Below are 19,359 nucleotides of genomic sequence, written 5' to 3' on the forward strand. Positions count from 1 at the left end.
TCTTGATTATATTTATTGTAGTTGCCCCTGCATAATGACATACTCTCTAAACTGTCTTCATCACATTTTCTATGGTTATCAAAATTCACAGGTGAAAGAGAGAATGATTGATATAAGCGGTGACTATATTTTATGATGTGAGTATTATTACGACACATCGTACGTCTGGCAGCGGCTGCTGCCCGCGAGATTTTGGCCCGTACTGAAGAGGTTAAAAGGAAAACAAATGGGTGTGGGATGGGTAGAAGGTGGTAGCATTTATTAGCTAGTTTCTTCTCTCATAAGGGGGAAGAAACTTTTTGGTATGTCAATAGTGTTGTATTTGTAAGTTTTTGTATTAACAATTTTTCTTATTTGTAGGGGATGGCCGTTGGCGGACAGTTATCCGGCGTTGCACTGCTGTGTCAGAAAATGGTGTGACAAATGCCTGCAACTGGGGTGTGGATGAGAATGGTGTTTACTGGGAAGATTGCTACTGTACCTCTAATGGATGCAATGGAGCCACGTCAGTTGTTTTGAGCTCGGCTACTATTGCTTGGAGTGTTGTAGTTGGTATTGGTTTGTCTAAACTTGTGTTTTGAGTGAGGTGCTGTTGCAATCATGTTAATGAACAGTGGTCAAGGGTATTATACACACATACACATCATATATGAGCTCTGAGCTCTTTTACATGGGGAAATATCTGTCGATCACGAGCCCAACATGTGATCCAAGACCATGGTGAAGCACACACACCCAGATGATGAGAAACCTCTTTGAATCCCTGATGAGTTCAAGACTGGAATGTGTGTCAGTGATATGGTCCCCACACAGAGTGAAGGATATAAGCATGATTGAGAGAATACAAAGGGCAGCAACCAAACTGGTTCCTAGCTTGGCAGCTAAACCATATGAGGAAAGACTAAAAGCACTGTGTCTGCAAACCTTGAAAGATTGTAGAGGGAGAGGTGATATGATTACAGTATTCAGGTCACTAGAGGGGTAGATTGCATTGAGAGAAGAGATCTCTTGATTAAGGATGAGGGGACTTTAATAGGAAATAGGAACAAATTAAGAAAGACCACATGTCTAAAAGATGTTAAGAGGCATAAACACTTGGAATAGCTTAGAAAGTAGTAAAGCACAAGCATAAACCATATATGAATTCAAATCTAAATATGGTAATTGGAAATCAAGGATATAGATGGAGTAGGAACTGTACATGAATATGAGGCTAGATGCGAAAAAATTGGAGAGTAGTTGCTCCTTTCCTCTATACTACAATTAGGTAAATACATACATACACGTGTATATATGTATGTATGTGTGTGTGTGTGTATATATATATCCATTTCTCTCCCACCCACCACCCTTTTGCTCAAGGCCCCCTTCACCTAGTCCATCCATCTCATTCTTGATTTTTACCTCTTAAGTTCACTCCATTCTTCCATGCCTTCCATATTCTATTTCTAATTTTTCCACTCTCATTCTTTCCATGTGTCAAAACCATCCCAGTATTCTTCCATCAGCTCTGTCAACTTCCTTCCCACCCTGTTTTCCTTGCCTCCATACCTCTTTTCCTTACCACCATATCCTAGTAACTCCCATACTTCTTCAACACTGCTTGGTGGTGCAGTAGTAGTTTTCACAACAGCTACTAAAGCAGTCCAAGTTCAAATCCTGCCCAGGACTAAAATAATTTCAGTATCACAGTGTGAGCCATTACTCCAACTCTTGTGAGCAGGGAGTTGTGGGTGTGAGTACATGTAAGGTCACAGTATTACCTATAGATTGGTCATACATGAGCTCTTAGCTCTCAATTGGGGGGGGTTATAGCTGTCAATCATGATTCCAACATGTGATCCAAGACCATGGTGAATCACATATAAACTTCTTTCTGCTTCCCTGAAATTCCAAATCTCCATCCCATACAGTGTCATGTATATAATTACACCTTCATATAATCTTTTTGCATATGTTCCCAAATATCTATTTCGTATGACACTTCATTTGCCCAAGAAAACTTGTTCCCCTCACTGCACTTTACATCCACTCCTCCATTCTCTGTGTGATGCCTAAATACCTAAGACTATCCTTTTCCTCTAACAATTCTCCTTTTAAACTTAACTTCAACTTACTGCCGCCTTCTTCCCTTGTGCAATTCATAACATTGCTTTTTAGTTGCTTCCTCTGATCACATACCATCTCATACCCCATTACTGTCTTTTTTCCACATACTCTAACCATCTCCAATCCTCTGCCCACCCTTGCATTTACATACCATACCATACTACCCATGTACAGCCACCAACAAAAGCAGTGTTCCTTGCCAGATGGGGCTTGGAGAGCTCATGCATGTCTTGTCTTGAAAGGTGGCAAAAATTTGATTGTGAACCTCATCTAGCCATACACATGAAGATCACCCAGTTGCCACCTTTCAAGGCAAGAAGGGCATGATCTGACTGAACAGTCTGGAGAGGCGACACCGCTTTTATTGGATGTACATGTTGAACATCCATGATAACATAACACAACCCTGCCACAGGCCCAACTTCACTGTAAACCATTCATTCACCATTTCTAACCCTAACATAGCTCTACTACCCATGTAAAAACTTTTGACTACCCTTAATGTTTTTCCCCTGTTCCATATGTCTACAAAACCTCCTATATACCCTGTTGTATGCAATCTGCAATCCATAAAGGCCCCAAAAATTCTTTATTTTTGCCAAAAACTTTTCCAAATCTGCCTTACCACCCTTTTTTTTTTTTTTTTTTTTTTTTTTTTTTTTATATTATATCCATGCACTCTCTACCTTTCCAAAACCCACAGGGCTCCTCACCAATTAATCCCTCTATTACTCTCCAAACCCTCTCAGTTGACATCCATATGCCTTTCCAACTATACAGAACAAACTGATTACTCTAAAACTACTGCATTCATATTTCACCTTTCCTTTGTTAAGTAAAACTATACAAGCACGCCAGTCCTCCAGCACACAGGAGGCTTCCTGAGGCAACCTCACTAGCCAATCCACTATAACCATTCCTCCCGTTTTCAGACATTCCATATGACACCTGTCCAACCGAGGTGCCTTACCAGGTTTCATCAGTGTCAGTGCACCTTGTACCTCTTCTTTTCCCATAATCCTGTCATTTTCATAGTTTCTCCAACTGCTAGTCTGTCCCTCCCTAACCTCCTCCACATTCAACAACTCTCTAAAATACTCTATCCGTCATCCTCTTGCCATCTGCACTTCCTTTAACATTTATCCGTTTGCACCTTTTAAGTTTTCCTCTCTACCTAACTCGCCCCTCACTCTCTTCACTTCCTTCCAAAACATCTTTTTGTTTGTTGAATTTTTTCTGTCATAATCTTACCCCATGTTACATTTTTCCTCTTTTCTTCCCTCACCTTATGTTTTACTTCTTTTTCCAATACCTCTCATATACTTCCGTAGTTCTTCTTTGTAACCAATCCCTATATGCTCATTTCTTCTTTTCTACTGTCTTCACCATTCATTTCCCTACCTTCTATTCCCTCTCATCCTCCTCATTCCACATGCCATCTTTGCACACTGTCATCTTAAAACTTACCCATTGATTTACTCCTACTCACCTCTCTCCCACACATCTCCCATACTTCTCTCAACTTCTGGTGTTCTTTCTCCTTTTCTTTCTCATTCAGTTTGTTAACTCAACACCTCTTTTCCTCCACTTTCAATTTCCCTTCTACCAAATACTGATCTGACACCCCCACTCTCCCCCCTGAAAGTATGAATGCCCAGACCTCTTCTTATCCTTCCTTTTGATACCACATAGTCCATTAATGACAGATCACCAGTACTTCTATCACCCCTCCAGAAGTTCCAACATAGAAGAGGACTTCTAATCAAACTATAAACACCCCAGACTCACTAGCTCATTATGAGATAAGATAATGCACAATAAGTCTGGGATTGCCAACAAGGATGGAAGCACTAGCAAACGACTGTCAAAAACAACTGACCAAATTTCTTTGGGCTGTCAGTCTCCAGCAAAGGAAATCTTGGGCATGTTTATTCAGATATGGATTTTATTGAAATTAGAATGACTTCTTTGTTGTGGGGGTCCATCATTTTTTATAGATTGACCTTCCATGAATAGAATTTACAGTATAACATAAATTAATGTGGGATGAGTGTTTGAAATGGGCAAATTTTTTAAATTTTCTATATAGTCACTATAGAGTATTTCAGTGATTTGTGTGATTACTGTAAGAATTATGTACCTTTTTTCAACATATTGTGATTTACCAAACCGTCCATATACATGTGTATACATTATATGTGTGTATATATATATACATATACACATACCTTATTTTCTTAGGATTTGATAGAATATTTTTCATATATTTTGATAAGAAACAAGAAATGAACTTTACTCGGTAAAGCTCATTTTCTTTGGTTTAATGAATGTTTTAGAAACATAAACTTGCTTTTGAAGTAATAAAGTAATACAAACACTTTGGCATTTATTATTTACGTGGTAGGGGAGGAAAGAATTCTGCCACAATGTTTCCCATGCAAGTTGTAAAAGGCGACTAAGTGGGACAGAGTGATAGGACTAGGTATCCTGTTCTATTAAAATTATACTACAAGAAATCAGCATGGGTCTGGGAGATTTCTAACCAGAACCCTAGAATTTGAGCCATTAAAAGAACATGGTTTAGTACAGGGAAGGAGGTTGTCAGTATGTTTGTGAGGAGGAAGATGGATGTGTTAGCCTTAAGTGAAATTTAGTTAACCTCTTCAATGTTAGTCAAATCCTTGCAAACAGCATTAGATGCCTAATATTGATGCATCACACCACTAATGTTTTAAATTATAAAGTCACTGCTGTATTACTCATTCTCTTTCACTGAGTAATAATAAACACAGAAAACATGATCAAATAAGTTCAGAATTCGGTGGTAACTTGCCCACAACTGCAAAATATAAGATGACAGCATCCTCATATACCCATTTGTGCCTCATGACTCCTGTAGTAGGGTGGCAATGAGAACCACCTTACAATGGTAAAATAATGTATTAAGTCCCCATCTTGGGTATTGGCTGCATGTTATTGTGGCAAAGTAGCATGCAGTTGATACTTTAGGGTCTATATGGGGTGCCCCTATGGACCAGAGCCACACATCATTTTGTCTGTGATAGAGGACTGTTCACAGAGAAATGATGACACTTATTATACTGCAACAGTCCCTCCATTATGGTACCCCCCAACCCCTTGTTGCTGTCCTGTACCATTTCTCTGAATATTCATTTCCTATTTTTGCCTACCCTGTGGTGGGGGATAGAATACTGCCACCAAGTATTTCCACTTGAATCATAAGAGGTGAGAAAAATGGGACGGTGATTAGGACTAGGCATTCTTCTCCCTGTAGCCTCACAGGGGACATTCCTAAAATAAGTAAAGGCATAAGAGGGTCTAGGAGTTTTCCAGCCAGTACCCTAAGGTTTGGGTCTTGATGTGCCTGGATGTAGTACAGATGAGAGTAAAACAGAAGAGATAGGCAGTATGTTTGTGAAAAGAAAGATGGATGTGTTGGCTTTGAGTGAATCTAAGTTGAGAGGGAGGGGCAAGTGTGAATTTGGGAATGTAGTTGGGAGGTTCTCAGGAGTGAAGAGAGGGAGAGAAGGGGTGGCTATACTAGAAAGTGAAGAGATAGGTAAGTGTGTAGTGGAGTGGAAGGAGCTTTATTCAAGGTTAATGTGGATGAAGGTGAAACTGGGAAAGGAGACATGGGTTTTTGAAAGTGCATATGGGCCTGGTAGTGAGAAGAGTGTAGAAGAGAGGGAGGCTTTTTGGATAGATTTAAATGAGCGCATAGAGGGATTAGGGAGAAGCCTCAATGTAGTAATATTGGGAGACCTTAGTGCTAGGGTAGGAAATGAACCAATAGATGGAGTGGTTGTGAAATGTGGAGTTCCAGGAAAGAATTATAGTGGAGAGTTGATGGTGGAGATGTGTCTACAAAGAGAGTTGATAATAGCAAATACAGTGTTTAGGAAGAAAGTCAAGCATAAGTACACATGGGAGAGGGTGGTAGAGCATTAATGGACTATGTAGTGGTAGATATGAGTATAGATAGACTTTATTTGGCAATGAATCAATGTACATGAAGTGCAAATAATGACAAGAACACATAGTTCGGAATAATAATTGCAAATTGCCGAGGATAACACAAAAAGCATGTACACTTATTTCCATTGTGGTCCTCATCAGATTGTTATTCTACACTAAGTCACACAGACAACATACGTAGGGGGTTAAGGGGACCAGAGACAATCATGAGTAATACCAGTCAGTACACATATGACACATATACATTGTTATAGTTTTGCTAATATTACTAAAATGTTTGTACACATAGGATATTGAGACCAACAATTGAGCATCATCACAAAAAGGAACATTGCATTAAGCAAAGGAACAACAAAATAATGTTAAATTGTAACAAAACAGTACGACTGAGTACTATATCAGAGTAGTACCATTAATGATATACTGCATTATTCTACAGCTGTATCAACATGTATGAGTGAGTACTATATCAGAGTAGTACCATTAATGATATACCGTATTTTACGGCTTGGAAGACGCACCCTAATACAGGTAGTCGTCGACTTACGACCTATGCGACTTACGACTGATCGACTTTACGACCACGAGATGGTGCAATAATATCTAACATTTAATAGAGTAATAGAATTGCAATGTTATGCCTGGCAGTGCAGTACATTACTCCGCATGCCGCGAGATGCGAGTACGATAGTTTTGGCAGGCTGTCTGCAGCGTCAGCATCCCAGCCAGCTAAATATTCTTTCATTTTGTTTGAAGTAAAATGTTTCCTAATTTTGCATTGCATTTTGTATTTTTATATGTTTTGCAATTAATCAAATATAACAAACTTTTTATGCCTGAGCTAGTTTGTTGTTGATAACAATATGTACAGTACGTAAACGAAAAGAATGTGTTTTGTTGAAATAAAAAAAAATCCTAATTTTGCCTTACATTTTGTATTTTTATGTTTTGCAATTAATAAAATGTAACAGTATTTTTTATGCCTAGTCTGTTGTCGATGACAAAATGTTCGGTACAGCATTTTGTATTTTTATGTTTTGTGATTAATAAAATGTAACAGTAAACTTTGTTTATGCCTAGTCTGTTGTCGATAACAATATTTTCGGTACAGTACGTAAACGAAAAGAATGTGTTTTGAAATAATTTTTTCCTAATTTTGCTTTACAATGATTTTAATGTAACCAACAAAAAAGTATTTGTAGGTCAAAGATGACAGGACTTTATTCAGTATGCGTAGGCCTAGGCTACGTTTCCTAACGAAAATGATAAAAAAGTTAATGTAGCTCAAAGATAATAAGATTCTATTCAGTATGCATACGTTTCCTAAAGAAAGTCTGATGGTAAAATAATACAAAGGTTAACAAATACAGTATTAAATATCATAGGTCAAAGATGATAGGATTTTATTCAATATGCTTAGGCCTAGGCTATGTTTCCCAAAGAAAATCAGATGAAATTATAGAAAGGTTAAAAATACTATACAACATAGTTCAAAGATGCTAAGATTATTTCAGTATGCTAAATATAATATAAAATATATATATATAAAGGGCAATATATACTGTATATATATATAGACCGACTTGCGTCCAGATCGACTTACGACCTGTCTGTCGGAACCGAACTCGGTCGTAAGTCAACGACTACCTGTATTTGAAAGAAATTTCTAGGAAAAAAAAAAAGTCATTCTCATGCAAGAACACATTCACCATATACCCAACCACTGAACACAAAAACATAAGAAGTAAGGACGACACGTATTGGACGTATTGTTTACATTACGAAATCACTTGTCCGATTTTGTTTGTATGGCGATGATACTGGTTGGTGATTAGTAAATATATTATACATTTTTCATTGTCCAAGGGTGGTTTTATTTTCATAAAAATAAGTTAAGATTTCTAAACGTATCTTTCTGCTGCTCTTTTACAGTGTTCTTCGGCATATTGTACAACTTGTAGCTTGTATGCAATAGTATAACTAAACCATTTTGATGAACTAGCCATGGGTGATAATTTCCAGGACAAAAAATCTTATGACACGCGTGATAGCCTGGTGGTAACTGATAAAGGCACCTGGTATTTGCGTGCGTTCGTGTGTATGTGTGTGTGTGTGTTGCTATGAGACTAGGGAACGGCCCGTTTTCTCCACACGCCGAGTAGGCTCCAGGAAGGATTATGGTATTGGAAATACTTGTAACAGCTAAGTACTGAGTTTACATAATATAAAAGGTTGAATTAAATAGTACTTAAGCTAACATCATAGTGTAATGACTCAACATACAAATCCAGGTCGCTATCGGTCAAGTGTCCAAGCTTACATGAGCCTGGGTGTTGCCATGCAATACAACATTCGTCTTGGAAGACACATTAGCATTTTTTAGGGAAAAAAAGTGTGTCTTGTAAGCCGTAAAATACGGTACTATAATATTCTACAGCTGTATCAACATGTTATAGTGAATGCTACACTGCAGCTAGGGTCACCTATTAATTAAATCTAACATTTTACCTGAATCTCAGGACGAAGTGGGCAATTAGTATGAGCACTAGGGAGTAGTACATTATAACCTGAAGTACCAGAGGTAGGGTACAGGAGACCAGTACTCATATGAGTAAAACAACAAGGAGAACGAGGAAAAAGGTCAGATCATAACTGTTCTCGGACCCCACCTGAGACATATACCATATTATGACTAGCAAAACAAAGGTGGAAACCAATTTGTAACATCAATCATTGTTATACTGAACTAAACATCTGAAGGACAAAAAAAAAGGGGGGAGGTCAGAACAGTTATGAGTGAATCCTGATTTGGATGGTATTACTCATGGAATCAGGTATCCCTCACTAAGCTAGTAGTACATAAAATCAAGGCTGTTCTCTGTCCATAGCTGAGACATATAGCAACCCTTGACTTTTTTCTTGAAGGTAACCTAGCTATTTGACTTCTTAATGGACACAGGTAGTGAGTTCCATAGTTGAACACCTGTGAAGTGAAAGCTGTTTTTGGTGAAGGGACCTGCATGAGGTACAATAAGAGACTCTTGACTGTTCCGGGTTCGGTTCTCAGCCAATAATGTAAAATTACAGCTCACATATGAGGGAGCAGAATTATGAACGACATTTTAAACCTGGTTTAGTTTCAGCTGCTGGACACGATATTTTACAGGTAACATTCCCACCTTGCTAAATTCTTCTATACCAATATGACTACGTTGAGGTAAATTTAGTATGAATCTAATTATCTTATTTTGTGCAACCTGTAGCCGAGACTGGTTTTTTCTGCTCAGACTACTGTACCAAGAGCTACAAGCGTAATCAAAGTGATGAATAATAGGAAGAGTTAAGAATGTACATGTTCTAAAGGGAGAGAGTGGGGGAATATCAGATAATTTTTGGTGGAAGGTAAGTTGAGAGTGGAGGATAGATGTAAAAAGAGGAAAAGGACAAAAGGTAGGGAGGCGCTTAGAGTGAACTGCTTAAATGAGAAAGAAAAAGAGAAGGAGTACAAGAAGCTGAGAGAGGAGTGAAGGATAGAGTAGAACTAGGAGTGGAGGAGGAATGGGGATAGTTCAAGGAGGGAGTCACAAGGTGTGCAAAGATGGTGTGTGGAACAAGGAAGACGGGAGGAAATAGAAGCAAAGAAGGTTGTAGAAGAGAAGAAGCGAGCTTTCACAGATTGGTTACAAATTAGGATGAGGGAATCGTATGAGAAGTACAAAGAAAAGAGAAGAGAAGTAAAGCATAAGATAAAGGAGGCAAAGATGTGAAATGGGGTAAGAGTATGACAGAAAACTTTGAAAGTAATAAAAAGATGTTTTGGAAAGAAATTAAGGAAGGAAGAGGAGGTGAATCAAATAGAGAAGAAAAGGTAAAAGGTGCAGATGGAGAGATAATAATGGAAGAGAAGGCAGTAAGAGGAAGATGGGCAGAGTACTTTAGGGAGTTGCTGAATGCGAAGGAGGATAGGGAGGAAAAGGTATTTGCAGTGGGAAGTGCTAAGAAAATGACCGTGATGAGTGAGGAAAATGGAGGACAAATAAGGAAGGATGAAGTGAAGGCAGTTGTTGAAGATGATGAGAACAGGTAATGCACCTGGTGTGGATGGATGTCATGCAGAATATTTGAAAAAAGGAAGTACAGTGATGGTGGACTGGCTGGTGAGGTTATTTAATGATTGTGTAAGAGAGGGTAGAGTGTCGGAGGACTGGAGGAGTGCTTGTATAGTTCCACTTTACAAGGGAAAAGGGGATAAGTGCGAGAGTAGTAGTTTCAGAGGGATTAGCTTGTTAAGTGTAGTTGGGCAGATATGTGAGAAAGCTATGGGAAAAGGTTTTTATGGATCTGGAAAAGGTTTATGACAGGGTAGACAGGAAGGCACTGTGGGAGGTATTGCAGATATGTGGGATAGGAGGAAAGCTTTTAGGAGCTGTCAAGAGTTTTTACGAGAGTAGTAGAGCGTGTGTCAGGATTAGAAATGGAGAGAGTGAGTGGTTCGAGGTAAAGGTTGGACTTTGCCAGGAATGTGTTATATCACCCTGGCTCTTCAATTTATACATGGATGGGGTGGTGCAAGAGGTAAATGCAAGGGTAGTGGGTCAGGGATTGGAGATGGTTAGGGAAAATGGAGAAAAGTAGGAGGTAAGCCAGCTGTTGTTTGTGGACAACACTGCGCTTGTAGCAGGGTCAGAGGAGGGATTGAGGAAGTTAGTGACAGAGTTTGGGAAAGTGTGTGAAAGAAGGAAGTTGAAGATAAATGTGGGTAAAAGTAAGGTAATGAGATGTACAAGGGGTGAAAGTGGAAGCAGACTGGAAGTGAGTATTAAGGGAGAGAGACTGGAGGAAGTGAATAATTTTAGATACTTGGGTACGAATGTGGCAGGAAAGGGTGGAATGGAGGTAGAATGTAGATTGAGAGAAGCGAGTAAATGCCTTGGTGGATTAAAAAGTGAAATGAGAAATTTACATTTGGGAATGGGTGCCAAGAGGAGATTGTATGAAGGAGTGATTATGCCGACAGCACTGTATGGGGCAGAAACATGGAACATATGAGAGGAGTTTGTGTTTGAGATGAGGTGTCTGAGAAGTATGATAGGGGTTACTAGGCAGGATAGAGTGAGAAATGAGGAGGAGAACAGGGGTGGAGAGGGAGTTGGGAGATAGGGTTGATGAAAGAGTATTGGGATGGTTTGGACACATGGAAAGAATGAGTGAAGAAAGACTAGTAAAAGAGGTGGAAGGAGTAAACATGAGGGGGCGACCTAGGATGAGATGGATGGATGGAGTAAAAGGGGCTTTGGGGAAGTGGGGAATGTCTGTTGAGGAAGGACAGAAGACAGGTGAATGGAGAATGATTTTATTAGGATGATGTGATACATGAGGTGGAGTGGGTGAGGGAGTATGTGTGAGAAAAAATTTGACGCAGCCCGAAGGGATTTCTCCCCATCTTCTCCCTCTCTGCACGAGGGGATGGAGAGGGGGGTCGCCGATTTAATGAAGCGGCCTTGCTGTGGATGTGCTGTGTCTTGCGACACTGCTTCTGACCCAGAGCTGTGGACAAAATGCAGGGGTGACCTGTCATCCAGGAGGTGCCAAGATAAGAGGGAAGGGAGTGGAGTGTGATAGGGATGGAATGGGTGGGAGTGGTTTTTATGCCTTTGTATTTTGGCTACCTTCCTTGTAAGGGGGAAAAAAGCCTTTGGTATATGTAAGTCACAATTCGGTAAATTTACATAAAATACAGAGTGTGTTCACACCTTGAAGGTATGACAGAAACTGACACCAAGCTTTGTTTTGGGGGCAAAACTCATATTTGGGCTTGTGGGCCAAATGCTTGGTTAAACATACTTGTACACAAATACAAAATACACAGTGACAATAGTAAAGACTAACAATATGCCCTCTTGTTTTGATATAAATGGAAAACTATATACAGAGCACATTGCTTGGCCACCACCACTCAGTGACCCCATTGAGTAAACAGGGAAAATGAATGATTGAAGCATAAGAAAACAGAAAAGGATGACCTCCTCACACACCATATTGTACATACAAAAGTGTGGGGGGAAAATGTGTACATGAAATCACCTTATACAAGAAAGCACACATAACACACATATATCAATACAAAAGAATATAAGAACAGATAGATATGTACATATAAGTACTGGAGCTAGTATTAAACTAGAGATAATGAATGCCGGACATCTGGGACACACTTAATAAACATTACAGAATACAGATCAAGACATTACACTTAATAGCTTAAGTATCACAAAATACAGATCAAGAAAATCATGGATAACATCATAAGCAATGCACACCTACAGATATATAGGCATTGGACCCCTTGAATGGAGATAATTGTGAGGGGTAGATACAGAATGAATAGTTTGTACAGTGGGCCTTGGGGGAGGCCGGATGAATGCAGGGATAGGCACTCTTGTTACTTTAAGCCTATCATTGTGCAATACATCACTCATTCCCTGGGAAGGATCAAAGACCCTGAACTTGTCAGTATGCAACTTTTCAGCCAAAAATGGACCTGTAAATCTACAATTAGATTGGTGGTCAGGCATGCTTTTATATACATGATCACCAATACTTATGTTAACAGGCATACCTTGCTATGCTGGTGTTTTAATATTTTGGACTTGCGAGTCATGAATTTTTTCTCTCATAGAATCATATATCCTATGTAATGTGTGACATTGGAGTTGACTATAATCATCAAAATTGTAGAGGGGACAAGACCGTCTAACACATGTGGGAGCCTTTTTGCAACTCTGTAGATTACTTAATGAGGCATCTTACCTGTGGAAACAATTGTACTATTAATGCAAGCACTGATATGAGAAAGCCAATCCTCCCAAGATTGTATAAGGGTGGCTAATGAAAGAATACTAATAATGTAAAATATTGTATTAATCACTCAAATAAGCACTACAACAAAAGTGTGCATATGCTTGAAGGCATAAACAAAAACTGACGCCAAGCTTAGGCAGGAAAACTCTCGAATGAACGAGCAGAACATTTGGTTCTTATGACATGCTTATTCATAAATACAAACAAAATACACAATTATAATAACATACAACAACTTTAACACTTTTATGTAAGGGTAAAATGCATATCTCCTGATTTAACAAAATACTCATACACACAATATTCACAATTATATGGTGCTTACACATACACCACAACATTGCTCTGCCACCACCACTCAGTGACCCCGCTTGAGCAAATGAGAAGAAATGACCAGGCAAGACAAAAGCAGAATATACATAATATATTCCACACACGCAATAGCGTGATGACAAAAGTGTGGAAAAGAATTATTACAATAGCACACCCAAATACAAAAACACACATAATTACATGACATATAAGGACTATATATAGGAATATATGCACAAAACAGTACAAGAAAAATAAGTACTGCATACAATTATAAGAAATGTACACAAACATAAGGAATACACAAAAGAATTGGCATCAGTTAACATGAGACAAAATACAGCAATTGCTGGATGTCTGGGACATGACACAAAAGTTGCACATAATACAAATCAGTGCATTCAGTGGATAAACAGGTTATACACATACAAACAATACACTTAATAGAGACACAAGATAGAAAGTGCAGGTCATGACAAGCATGAACAATAACATAAGCAATGCACATATACAATTATGTAGACACAGGACCCCTTGAACAGAGGTTATAATTGTGAGGGGTAGATACAGAAGACAGTTTGTGCAGGGAGCCTTGGTGGAGGTTGAGTAAATGCAGGGATAGGCACTCTTGTCACCTTAAGTCTATCAACATGCACCACTTCACTCAGTCCCTGGGAAGGATCAAAGACCCTGAATTTATTTGGATGCAACTTCCCAGTAACTAAAAGGGGACCTGTAAATTTACAATTAAGTTTTGATTGGCGGTCAGGCATGCTCTTATAAACATGATCACCAATACTGATGTTAACAGGCTTAGCCCAGATATGCTGGTGTTTCAGCATCTTTGCTATGTTGATCTCTTACAGAACTATAAATATTATGCAATGTTTGATATTGGAGTTGACTATAGTCCTCAATATTGTAGAGGAGAGGAGCAGGACTATCAAGCACATCATAAGGGAGTCATTTTTCCACTCTATAGATAACATATAGTGCATCTTGCCTGTAGAGACATTAAGGGTGCTGTTAATACCAGCACTGATATGTGGAAGCCAATCCTCCCAAGATTCATGAAGGCTACTAGCAGTGTGCCTGAATATATCCAAAATCTTCCTATTCCTCCTCTCCACAAGACCATAGGACACAGGGTGGTAAGCAGTCATGAATGTTTGCATGATGCTGTAACACAAATGCTTGCTAAAACCTCATTCCTAAATTCCTACCCATTGTCACTAGGGAGCACCGAAGGAATAGTGTATGGGCAAAAAAATAAGAAACTAAAGTATGGGCTACTACTGGAGCAGACTTGCCATGTAAGGGAGCCAATATTACAAAACAAAGTGGTCCACACACAGAACCTTGAGTACTACAAGGCAATTGTAAAAGGTCTAGCCATAGTCTGAAAAGGGCGAAAAGGAGTAGGGTACTTTAAGATGGGAGCAGTGTGCATAGAACCTTTGCTCTAGGCACAAGAGCTACACTGGGCTACATGAGAGGTAATGTCCAGTTGCATTTTTGGTCAATAATAATTCTTACGTGCCATAGCCAGTGTTTTGTCACGACCTGGGTGACCAGCCTGAGGGGCATCATGAGCAAGGGACAACAAAAGGAACTAGGGACTCGGGGATCACTAGCTGTGCTACATCCTGCTCAAACATTTCCACATTATGAATGAGAACCTTGTCCTGCAAGGAAAATTGGAACAGGAGAACAGGTAAATCTGGTAAGGTGGTATCATCACCAGACTCCAAAGCATATAACAGCAGACCAAACAGGGTCCTCACGCTGAGCTTTAGCAAGATCCTTCAGAGAGTTGTCAATTACTGTAACAGCAGCAACAGGGATATTACATGAAAGTGCATCAGCAACATTGTTTGCACATCCCGAAATATGCTTAAGGGTTGGGTTAAATTCCTCAATAGTGAGAAACCATCTGGCTAGGTGGCCTGAAATATTTTTGCCCCTGAAAAGCTGAGTGACAGCAGTGTGGTCAGTGTAGACTGTAACAAGATATCCAAAAACTATATCACAAAAATACTTTAAAGCCCACACTATTGCCAGGGTCTCCAAATGAATAACAGAGTAACGAGACTCTGGCTTGTTAAGAATGTGACTAGCATATGCAAGAACATGGGGTTTACATCCGTTACTTACTGCATAATTACAGCTCCAATACCTGTACCAGAAGCATCTGTACAAATAGTGAAGGGAATGCCAACACAGGTGCTTCAGTAAGTGCAAGCTTCAAGGAATCAAAACTTTCCTGGTTAACATCATGCCACTGAAAGGAAGTGTCCTAGAGATGTGTTAGAGGGGAAGCAATTGAAGCAAAATTCCTAATAAATGCACGATAGTACCCTGCCAGCCCAAGGAAGGAATGTTCATGCTAAACTGACTTAGGTGTAGGGAAGTCCCTAATTACCTTGACCTTATCATCAGTAGTATAAATACCACGTTTGTCTACAACGTGACCTAGGTATTGGATGCTAGACTTAAGAAAAGAACACTTTGGCAAATTGAGTTTCAATCCAGCATCAGCAAACTGTTGCAAGACTATGGACAACTTAGTAAAGTGGCTCTCCACATCCTTAGAAACTAAGATTAAATCATCATGGTAAACAAAAAGTCCGTTGCCTACTAGGCCATGAAAAATGGAGTTGATCAAGTGCTGGTAAGTCGAGAGCATTCCGCAACCCCATGGGGCAACGAAGCCATTCATAATGTAGAGAAGGCCGTGACCTTACAAGACTTCTCCAAGGTGTATCTCCCAAAAACTCGCTTACAAGTCTAGGGTGGTGAACACTGTATTACCAGTGCCAATGGACTGGAGAAGGTCACTTAATACAGGCAAAGGGTAATGGTCAAGAGAGCAAGGGTAATGGTCAAGAGAGGATTCCGCAACCCCATGGGGCAACAAAGCCATTCATAATGTCCATTGGGAGTAGAGAAGGCCGTGACCTTACAAGACTTCTCCTCCAAGGGATATCTGCCAAAAACCCACTTACAGGTCTAAGGTGGTGAACACTGTATTACCAGTGCCAATAGACTGGAGAAGGTCACTTAATACAGGCAAAGGGTAATGGTCTGGAATAGTGACCTCATCAACTTGCCTATAATCAATAACAGGGCAAAAAAGATCCATCCTTCTTTGGCACCAGGAGGAATGGTGAGTTCCACTTTGAGTGAGGTTCTTGTACAATGCCTTCATGTAAATTCATGTAACATGTTGTCAACCAAGGACTGTGCTCTAAGCCAACGAGAGTGAGGTAACCTGTAAGAGGGGACATAAACAGGACGAGCACCTGGTTGAAGATCAATTCTATGAACCACATGATCTGTAGATCCTAACAGATCACCAGGCAAAGCCAAAGCCTGACGTTCACTAACAGTTCAGTGAGATGAGGCGTCTCATCAGGAAAATCTAACTCACCCACAAACGTTGCAAATTTGGAGACCAAGTGAGCCGTGTCGCTTGTGGAGACTGTAGCACAGAAGCTGCAATGATAGAGAAAAACAAGACACGAAAAGAAACTTAAAAGGAGTTACAGAAGAGATCTGAAAAAGAATAGTTTCCTACACAATGATAGATATCTGGAATAAATTGAATGAGGAAACAGCGAGTGCAAAAACTATACAAAAATTTAAGATCAAACTGGATGCTGAAAGATACAAAAGTAGGTCACTATGAGCATAGCTCTCTTCCCGTAAAAATACAACTAAATAGATGAATCCTGGAAGGCATCAACGTCAACTACTTCAAAAGACCCTAAGTGACTGCCAGGAGAGTGATAGGAGCACCTGTGACATTGGTTACCATAGCTGTGGTAACATGATCCTCGCAAATAGTGGAGAGAGTCCCTTCCAAAGCAAGGCGACGATCACAGAGTCAGGCCAAGATAAAACATCAGACCCAATTGGAGCACCTGAAATGTGCACTGAAACTCAAACTGCACTTGAAGTTCCAACACAATGCTCTCCAACAACAACAGTAGCACAAGAAAGGAGAGTTACAGCGAGGAGGTCCTTTCAAAGGCAACTGTATGACCTCATAATGCACAGGAGGGGAGTCACAAATGGAAACTGGCCTATCTGTTGCAGGAATAACAAAATTACAGAAAGTCACTACAAGGCGACTAGGAGATATATCAATGCCATGTGTTGTAAGAGCATCAATGCCCAAGTGGCAATCACACATAAGAGCAATACCAGATACAACAAAAGTGACATGGAAAACTAGTACGTGAGGAAAACCTTAAGGGAATGCGAACAGACCCAAGAATAGGTAAGGGGGAACATTGTACAGAATGCAAACTATTACAAAAAGGAGATAAGGGGAGATTGTACAAATCCCAGAGAGCATAAGCTTTTCTACTTATTAGACTACATTCTTCACCCAGTAACTACAGTGACTGAAATAGGTGTATTCTCTGTAAGAAATTGGAAGGTAACTGAAAAGACTCGGCAGCCACCAAGGGGGTGATCTGTGACCTAACATTACTGGTCAAACCTTTAGGTTGTGAAACAGGCACCTGTGAAAATAGGATGGAGATTGTCTAGGTTGATGAGAACACTGATCAGTCGAGTGTTTACAATGACCATGGATATGACAGTAGCTAAGCTTATCCTGTGGCTCTACTGTAGAGAGGTCATGTGTCACAGAAGAAACATCCAATACATTCCTACAGACAGGGGCCTTTACTTGTGTACATGATGCTTATGATAAAAACAAAAATCACTTGATTGACCTGACTTGTTACAATAGGTGCATGTGAGTACAGGAGGGGTAAAAGTAGAGGAAGGGGAGCTGTGAATAGGAACTGAGGACTGAGGTGGAGAACTAGGAATGGCATGTTGCTGAGCATTGCTACTACACAAGGAACCAGAAGGCATTTCCCTAAGTATACATGAAAGCCTTGTTGCAAAATATAGTAGGGTCTCCTCTATCTTATAGCTAAGAGAAGATGCAGCTCTCCTCTCAAAAGGCGCTAAGAAAATTATGTATAAAAGAAACTCAAAAATAAGGCGGAACCTATCTAAAGTGATAGTGCCATGATCAACCCACTCTGAATGGGAGAATCTAAGGCTTCAACTACAATTTTGCTGGCCTGGGCCTGAGCACGCCTATAGTCAAGAGTGCCCAATCTGGATGTAAGAACATCAGCCAGCTTAAAACACCATTGAAAGGAATTGCCTACAGGGGTATCAGAAAAAAATCAAGGAAATTAGACCTAAATAGATCATAATTGCAACCCAAAGACTTGTGGTTGAGACGCGAAGCAGATACCAATTCAGAAGCTAATGAATTAGGCACAAGCTGCAACCTCACGAAATAAATTTTCTCAGATCCCATTGAAATATTAGTATTTATGATACAATCTTCGTACTGGCAAATAAAATCACTAGCTTTATATTGGGGATCATCAGAAAATTTAAGAACATAAGGATCCTATTGTAATAATGTGAAAGTATGAGTCATTGTGGCAGATGGATTTGGGGAATGAAGAAAGGACAGTACCTTCTGTTTAGACATATTAAAAAAGGGATAAGATATACTTCGTATTAACATCAAAGTCAAAACAGAGAAAATACAGTTAATAATGGCGAATTCAGTGATACACAAAGCAAAAGTTTTTAATACTATTCACAATTAAGGCACATAAATAATGTATGAATCACAATTTCAACATTCACGATGAAAGAATTATAGGAAATAAAATTTCTAATAAAGAAAACGTGACCAACATGAACTGACGTCACGAAGGAAACAAACATGGCCACCAAGGCAACACGCATGGCCAGAAATGTAATTATATTAATTCACTCTAACCAGAATACAATATAGCACTGCATGCAGAAACAGTTAAAAAAAAAAAAGTATAAGCCAGAATACAATGAAAAACACTAAAAAGGGCTAGTCACTAGAGAAAGCGAACGCAATTCACTGTTCGATAGGATTGCGCAGAGAATCCTATCCCATCGGGGCTCCAGATTTACAGTCGACACACTTAGGAACGAGAGGCGATCCAGTGACGAACGGAGATTGCTATGATATAAAGCTCAGAGCCGATGCAACGTTAAAAT

The 19,359-nt window shown here is 39.6% G+C and overlaps 1 protein-coding gene across 1 annotated transcript in view; it reads left to right on the forward strand.

Annotated features, from left to right (window-relative positions):
• Positions 1-7,169, forward strand: part of LOC143038672 (UPAR/Ly6 domain-containing protein crok) — a 30,334-nt gene extending 23,165 nt beyond the window's left edge. The window contains exon 3 of the mRNA XM_076208207.1: positions 361-7,169. Coding sequence (XP_076064322.1) covers positions 361-581 — 221 coding nt within the window. The 3' untranslated portion in view covers positions 582-7,169. The remainder of the gene's footprint in view (positions 1-360) is intronic.
• The last annotated feature ends 12,190 nt before the right edge of the window (positions 7,170-19,359 follow it).

This window comes from Oratosquilla oratoria, chromosome 2 (genome assembly GCF_046742065.1).
Source record: "Oratosquilla oratoria isolate Oo_2021 chromosome 2, ASM4674206v1, whole genome shotgun sequence".
Taxonomy (NCBI): Eukaryota; Metazoa; Arthropoda; class Malacostraca; order Stomatopoda; family Squillidae; genus Oratosquilla; species Oratosquilla oratoria.